General features: G+C 51.6%; 1 protein-coding gene and 1 pseudogene across 2 annotated transcripts, besides 1 other annotated feature; one reads left to right on the top strand and one right to left on the bottom strand.

The window, feature by feature from the left end:
* Nucleotides 1-2,823: 2,823 nt before the first annotated feature.
* On the top strand, nt 2,824-4,734 carry NCS54_00782900 (Hypothetical protein; the record flags this gene model as incomplete). The annotated part of the gene is made up of 4 exons (XM_053153237.1): nt 2,824-3,380; nt 3,431-3,531; nt 3,581-3,750; nt 3,799-4,734. The coding sequence occupies 4 exons, from the start codon at nt 2,824-2,826 to the stop codon at nt 4,732-4,734; spliced, it is 1,764 nt and encodes a 587-aa protein (XP_053009212.1).
* A 430-nt stretch (nt 4,735-5,164) lies between these two features.
* Nucleotides 5,165-7,859, bottom strand: NCS54_00783000 (annotated as a pseudogene). Its single transcript has 10 exons — nt 7,796-7,859; nt 7,597-7,717; nt 7,394-7,530; nt 6,940-7,335; nt 6,829-6,876; nt 6,446-6,778; nt 6,283-6,397; nt 5,519-6,233; nt 5,427-5,470; nt 5,165-5,378 (listed from the first exon to the last, which is right to left on the bottom strand).
* Nucleotides 5,165-7,859: a sequence feature.

A 7,859-nucleotide genomic window follows, 5' to 3' on the forward strand; every position in this document is an offset into this window, starting at 1 on the left:
ATCATGTTGTATCCAGGCCAGTGGCCATCCCAAGTTATCGTCGTCTTTCTCCTCTTAGTATTCATGCAGTAAATCATCCTCTCTGAAAGGCCGTGACTCCTCGCTCTTCATTCCCTGCAGCCAAGCACTCAATTGTCCGACTCAACTTGCCATTTTCCCTGTCCCTTGAATGGACCGTACCTTGCAGTTCCTGGAAAGCTCCTCAGGGGAACCGCGGATTGTTTCCCTTGGAGCCTCCTACCCGAGTAACACATGTCCATCTCTTCCGATTGATAGCACGGGCACGGACAAGCTTGTGCTAGCATTAGAAGACTTCGAATGTGGATCAATGCATGTTCTCCACATTCACTTCAATAAGAAGCTTACGCGGCTCAGACATTCATCCATCTCCATTCAACTTCTGTTGACAGTCTTGAGCCAAAGAAGGGCAGAGTCAGACCTCATGGAAACGCCACATCTCAACCGCCTAGGTCGTGTTTGATCTTGCATGTTGACCGTTATCTAGTCGGGAGTCGTTACTGGAGGACCAACAGTCAACTTGTGTCAAGCGGTACACGGTCTTGTTTTCATGGAACAAGCCTACTGCTTAACCATCCAGAACGCTCTGATCAGGGACACGCACACAGATAGAAGCAACATGGTACAAACAGGTCTCGGCGGCAGATGGCCACCGGCACCGATATCCAAACAGCGTCGGATGTCGGAGGCCCGGACCATCGGCCCCTCTAATCCACATCCCGACATCAATCACAATTCTCCCTGCGGCGTGAGAGCGCGGATAAGTGGGAGGATTACGCGCGTCTAGGGCAGGGAATCCATTGATGTACTGTGCCAGCTATGCATCGTCACAGCATCATGTAATGCCCAAGTTGCAGCCGGAGGATCCCATCCTTGCCCTGAGCGGTGCAGCAAGCCACAGCTGTCCCTGGAACACAAACCAGATCGGTATTTATCGTTGCGAGATGGTCCCTGAATGGTTGTACATCAAAGCACTGCTTGCCTTGCACGATATCGCTATCCCACGTATCATGGCCTCCACCTCCGAACAAATGTCAACATCGTGTCAGCAGCGTGGTGTCTCGACTTAGATCCGAGACACAGCGACGGAAATATTGTCGAGCGTTACATTAGTGTACTAGGTATGTAAGCGGGATGACGTGCACAGGTGAAACACCTTTTTGCAACCCATCTCGTCTTTTCCTGGACGAGGATGAATCGTTGATCGACGGCGCTAATCATAGCAGAAACTCAATCTATTGATTGTAGGTACGCGGCCAAGACTTGTCTGCCGCGCGTAGAATGCGTGTATCAGCTCAGCCTTGGCGGGTTGTGGGAGAATATGTAAGTCAGCTTTGGACGCTACGAAGCTCTGGAACATCAAAGCTCGAACAAGGCGATACGGCTAGAAGAAAAAGTGAAGATTAGTTTGCAAATGGTTCGCGTCCCCAATAATTAAAGGATTCACCTAAACCTTGAGCCTGTATATGGTGATCAACTTGAGACCGTCTCAGGACAAGGGGAATTCGCTCCGATCCCCGACCAGCCGAGCGACAAGCCGGGACAAACGTGCTTGCCTTGGTGTAAGCGATGTTCCGCTGGATGTAGCGGGTATAGCGCGCTTGAATTCGTTTAATGGTGGAATCATTGTCGAAGATGTCGGAGAGACGCCAGAGTGTTTTGGAAAACGGGTTGGAGAGGATCTTCGCTGTACGCGGATGTGCAGTACATCATAACCACCCCCCGTCAGGGCCGATCTAATTCCAACTCTTGATTCATTAATAGCTCGAAGATGGTATTTTTATCACTGCATCTGTACCTAATCAACAAACCACATTGACTGAAGAAGCTCCAAAACCTCAAGACCAACAATGGACGAAGCAGGATGGCGTGGCTCCCACGACGCACCCCACCCCCTGCAAGGACAGGCGCCCAGTGCCCGGGATGCAGTGGAGGGCGCTAATTTAGCGGTCCAGGGGTCCATCACTCAACCGGCTTGGGCATCTCGGGGCCGGGATTGACGCGTGGGCAGACGAAGCTATATCCATCCAATCCATCAAACACCGGTACATCCGTTTCCCAATACAGGTCGTCGTTTTGAAGGAGATTTATGTGATCGAACGAGGCATTGAATAGTGCGTATTCAAGAAACACGCCTCATCTCCTACTGGTGGAGTGGCGCGGACTCAAAACCTCCCACTCCCCGATGAGAGAGAAATCCATGATCCAGGAGCTTTGAGCTGTTGTGTGTCTCCCCTGTCAGGCTTGAAAAGTGGTTCCTGGATTGCGTGGAGTGAGACGAGTTTTTCTCACCAAAGCACAAGCCATCAGAGACACTCATTGTGCATCTGATGGTTGTGGTGTTCCTTCTCTTGTCGTCGTCCACCTTGAAAACTCAACATCAATGTCCTACCGAGTGAACAATCATGTCCTCGACCGCGTAACCTCGGCATTTTTTCTTCTTATTCTTTCCGCTCCCTTAGAGACGCATTCGTTCACCCTCTAGCCACGCGGCCCGGCTCGTCGGCTGCTTCTCTCCCTCACCCCCCCAATCACCTAAAAGCCGTCCACCTTGCTGCGTGCCCTACTTTTGATCCCACTTAATACTCCCCTAGCTAAGCTTTTTATTCTATTTCTCTATCCCTGTTTCTTTTGTTTATCGTATACGTTTCTTCGATACCAGTTCTGCTGTCGTCTGCTGGCCTGGCGCACTAGCATTTGTTTCCTCTCGGACTGTCTCTGCACTCATCACCTACTCTTTAAAAGAAACCCTACACACCTTCTTTTCTAGTTTTATACATGTTTATACCTCGTCACCTAGCCATAATGCCCCCTGGTATATTAAGCAATGAACCCGGCATCGGCCAACCTAGAGGCCACCACCGATGGCGCTCCCGCCATGAGCGCCGGAACTCGGACATACCCAGTATTCAGGTTAACGGCATCGACAATGAAGACATTGAACGGAGAGTTTCCGTGACAGAGAAACCTGTCCAAAAAGGTCCCGTGTCATGGATGTCCCTCCCCCGAAAAGACCAACTCCTCGTCCTCTTCATAGGCCGCCTCGCCGACTTTCTCCAAATTGCCTCCCTCCAAGCCTACGTCTTCTACCAGCTCAAAGCCATGGACGGATCCCTGTCTGACTCTCGCATCTCGGAGCGAGCGGGAATCCTGCAGGGCTGCTTCACCGGCGCGCAGGTCTGCACTGCTATCCTCTGGGGAAAGATTGCGGACGCGAGCTGGTGTGGGAGAAAGTGGGCTTTGGTGGTTGGACTTGGGGGCACGGCACTTTCGTGTGTTGGTTATGGGTTTTCGACCACGTTCTTTTGGGCGGCTTTTTGGAGGGCGTTTGGGGGTGCTATTAACGGCACTGTTGGGATTATGTGAGCTTGAGCTGTTGAAGCAGAAGTTGGACTATACTGATGATATCTAGCCGTACCATGATATCAGAAATCACCATTGAGAAAAAGTATCAGTCTCGAGCATTTCTACTTCTTCCTCTAAGCTTCAACGCTGCCAGTATGCTCGGTCCAGGTTTGTTCCCCTATACTCTTCTCAGCTATCATCGCTGACATCAATCCAGTACTGGGTGGTATTCTGGCAGACCCTTCCAAGACACTCCCCAATTACTTTGGTGAGGGAGCCATGTTTGACTTTCAATGGATTCGAGATTATCCATTTGCCCTGCCTAGCATGCTCAACGCCTTCTTCCTGGCTGTCTCCACCATCATCACTGTCCTGTTTCTAGAAGAAGTAAGCTAAGACTCCTATTCCGTGAGCTGAGTACACTAACCTCAATAGACATCAAAAGAAAGGCGGAACCTATATGACCCCGGCCTCCATCTCGCCTCCTCCATAAAGCACTGGTTCACCGGCGGCAAGTCCAACGCCGGCTACATCCACATCCCTACCTCCGAGCATGACGAAAAGACCGTCACGGAAAAGCCAACACCGTCTAAGCGCAAGGTCCTAGCCCATCTGCCCTTCCACCGCATCTGGACCCGCAACGTCTGCTTCACCCTCATCAACAGCGCCTTTTACGACTTTCAGCTTGGAGCTTTTACTAATATCTGGTCTTTGTACCTATCCACGCCGAGATACGGGACTCCCAAGTCGACGTCTGAGAATGGGGGGAATTATGCTCGCTCATTACCGTTGCTCTTCACGGGAGGTCTGGGCATGCCTGCTTCTACAGTGGGCGTTGCTACTTCGTTCCTCGGTCTTCTGGGCATACTCTTGCAGATCTTCCTCTACCCCAAGGTGCAAGGCCGTCTGGGAACAATGCGCTCATTCAGGTGGTTCCTTATTCTCTTTCCCGTGGCCTACTTTGTCGGTCCGTACCTATCCATCCTACCATCGACGACAGAACCCCCCGAACCAGCATCAGGCCCCTTCATCTGGGGGGGTATAATCCTCGTATTACTCCTCCAAGTCATGGCCCGTACATTCACATTGCCCGCCACCATCATCCTGCTCAACAACTGCAGTCCGCATCCCAGCGTGTTGGGAACGATCCACGGCCTGGGTCAGAGTGTTTCAGCAGGCTTCCGCACCGTCGGACCTGTTGTTGGTGGGTGGTGGTACGGATATGGTCTTGACATAGGGATGGTGGCCTGGGGTTGGTGGGGAACTGCGGGAGTCGCGGTGCTGGGATGCTTCACGGCCATGGCGATGCATGAAGGCTCGGGTCATGAAATTTTCTTGGAGGGAGAGGAAGAGATGGATAGGGATTCGTAACTTGATACTCAGTAGTTTGCACCAACAGTTGTGCACAATGATACAGATCAAGTTTATCGGTGGCTAGTCATTGCATGTGGAGAGACGGAACACAAAGTTGAACCCAAGGGTTCACGATCAGGTTCATGTATATACCTGCCCTTCGGCTGCCTCATCTCTTCCGTTCTCACAAACGCTTAAAGCACACAACATTTTGAAGGCAAGAAAGAAATCTGTGACAACATCTTACATGTGGCAACGAGTCATGTTGCTCGCAACCATCGTCTAGCCCCCTTTTTATTACCCTGTATCATCTGAAAAACCTATAATCTTTGTACATAAAAGGCTGGCGCCTGAATAATCTTGAAAACAATCCTCTAAACTCGTTCGTAAGGTCGTTGGGTATGCAAGGAACAAACCCAGGAAGAAAAAAGCATGTCGAAAAAAGCCGTTACTCATGGTGTTCATGGTCCTCATCATCTACAAACTGTGTTCCAAGAGACTTCTCGTCCGGTAGAACGATGGCGCGATCCAGGGCGTATGGAAGGCCGCGGTGTCGTCCACGGATCATCATGGCGCAAATGACCAGCTTGCTGAAAGTCGAATATTCGCTGCAGAATGATGATGCGATCGTAGGATAGCCGAGACTGAGGCCGACGTTACAGCTTAGACACAGTTAGTCATAGTCATAGAAATAGATGGGCTTCACTTACTATGCCGAAAGACCCTCGAATAGAATGGGCCACATTGTAAAGGCCTATTGTTTTGTTAGAATTGAATCGAGCTTGGGTAACGGAACACTCACTGGATCGTTGCCATTCATGATCCTCTTCGATTCGGCAATACAAACACAGAATAGTCCCAAGCAAATATACCACAAGTCGAAACTCAGCTGATTCCTCAAATGAGTGACAAAGTAGGACCCGCCGTTCTGCTCATCTGGCTGAATGCTGGGCTCGTAAAGTCCGAGCGAACGCTCCTCGTACGTGTTCGAAGATCGAACGACAATAGAGATCGGGTACACCGACACGTACATCATGACCAGCAGACTCATTTGGACAGCCGGGTTTACCGCGGCCAGGTTGAAACTTGTGGTGCCCGTGTGTCGGGAGCTGACGGCCTGGAAGACAGCAGCGGCGAAACGAGGCCAACCGGGGAGATTAGACACGGCTGGGTTGTCGAGATCGAGTAGGATGATAAAGAGGAGATCGATGACGTTGAGTAGTGCCAAGATACCCAACAGCGCCCAGGTTGGTCCGCTGGGGAAGAGAAGGGTATAACATCGACGAGGGTGGTTCAGGAGGAACGACAGCGGCTCGTGAAGTGATGACTCTTCCGGTAGAAGTTTAGAGATGCTCCAGAGAATGAATCGAAGGACGACGGGATAAAAGGTGTGACCGGCAAGGGCCAAGACACTCATGATGAGCATTGGAGCCGGGGCGTCGTTGAACGAAATCATCGAGTCAGGGGTAAGGGTGAAGCCCAAGTTATCGACCATAGTCTGGGCGGAGTAGATGGCCCTGGGAAGATGGTGAGAATAGTTATTGCTGATATAGAGAGCCAACTTACCACCAAATCTTGTTCTGCCCACTTTCTGCAATGTGCTCGGCATATTTGGAAGGGGCATACTGAATCCAGCCAATAAGGCAGATCATTCCGATGAAGTGCAGGCCAAAGAAGTACACTAACCTCGTCAGAATCTCATCCAACACCTCACTTCTCTTGTACTTACTCAAAATTATCTTCAGAAGCAGCTTCAAGCTTCGATACTCGATACCACCAAGCTCCTCACGATCCTTTGACGACAAGTTGTGAAACATGGAGTTACGACCGACAGTAACCTCGCGCGAGAGTTGTGGAAAGTCTCCTGCAGCCATGGTCGGCGCAGTAGTTAGACGCTCCCTGCGAGTCTCCCGTGCACCGCCGATAACGAACATGGACGAGGCTACGGTTGCGACGCGCTCCATAGAGCAGGCTTCGCTCATTCGGAGACCAGCACTGCGGCGGCGACGGAGATTACTGCCGGGCGTTGAATGTGTTCGGTAGATTGTCTCGATTTCGTCGTCTGAAGGAGTGGTTAGTATGGGGATCCAAGTACTCGAAAAGGCACTTTACCATCTCTGCCGTCCCTGTTTGGTCCGTTTAGTTCTACCAACGGTTTTCCTAGGCAAAGTTAGTCGTGAAAGCAAACGCTGACTTATCGCGGCTTGCCTTGATCGCGATCACGGGGTCCAGGGATGTAAAGGGTCGCCTCATGTCTGGGATGATGATCCGTAGAAGGGTCAAAGGTAATCCTAGGCTCCAGTTGGTTGGCTCGCTTGGACTCCTCGCCCTCTTCTTCGTCTTCATCTTCGGCCATCTTCTCAGCATCCACTGCTGCACGCGGGGGAGCTAGACGATGAGGTGCTTTTGACGGCGGAGGCTCCGTCCGGCTCCGCTCTCCAATCCGAGGGAGGGTGTCCTCGATGACCGTACGAGCCGGGCTTGGTGGTGTCGGGCTAGATGGCTCAGGGCTAGACTGCGGGCTAGGACTTTCTGGCCGCGGGAGCCCTGAACCAAGCTCAGGGTCTTGCTCCTTTGGGACCGTGTCATGTTGGCGACGCTGACGCAGGAGGATGGGGGCTTTGGGTAGAAGTATCAGTACAAACGCCTTGTTCGAGGGACGAACAGGGGAACAAACCAGCCTTCTTCAGGTGTCGGTTAAACCAAAACAGGCGTACAACGACAACAATAATGTTAATAAACACAAGGTTTGAGAACATGGGCACAAAGTACAGGAACAGCTGTTGGTAGGTCTGCAGTTCCTTGACGTCGAGGCTATCGGTCTCGCATTAGCTTCACCATCCTCCCGCCGCGACCGTTGAAGAGACACGGATGGCTTACGTGGCTAGCCCAGTGACGGTCGAGGCACTGGCGCCCAGAAAGTAGGCATCGATAGCGCTGATATTGCCCGCGGGATACAGAATCGCGAAGCTCGTCAGGCCTAGGAAGATAATGTACAAGTCTGCCAAGGAACGCAATCTCAGCCACAAGGTCCCTGATCAACGATCGGATCGCATCCCCCAAACGCTTGGCAACTTACAATGCAACTTGACAAAGTTCAGTTCCGGCCGCCACATGGTTGCGTCGCGCTGCTGATTGCCAGA

Source organism: Fusarium falciforme, chromosome 6 (assembly GCF_026873545.1).
Source record: "Fusarium falciforme chromosome 6, complete sequence".
Lineage (NCBI taxonomy): Eukaryota > Fungi > Ascomycota > Sordariomycetes > Hypocreales > Nectriaceae > Fusarium > Fusarium falciforme.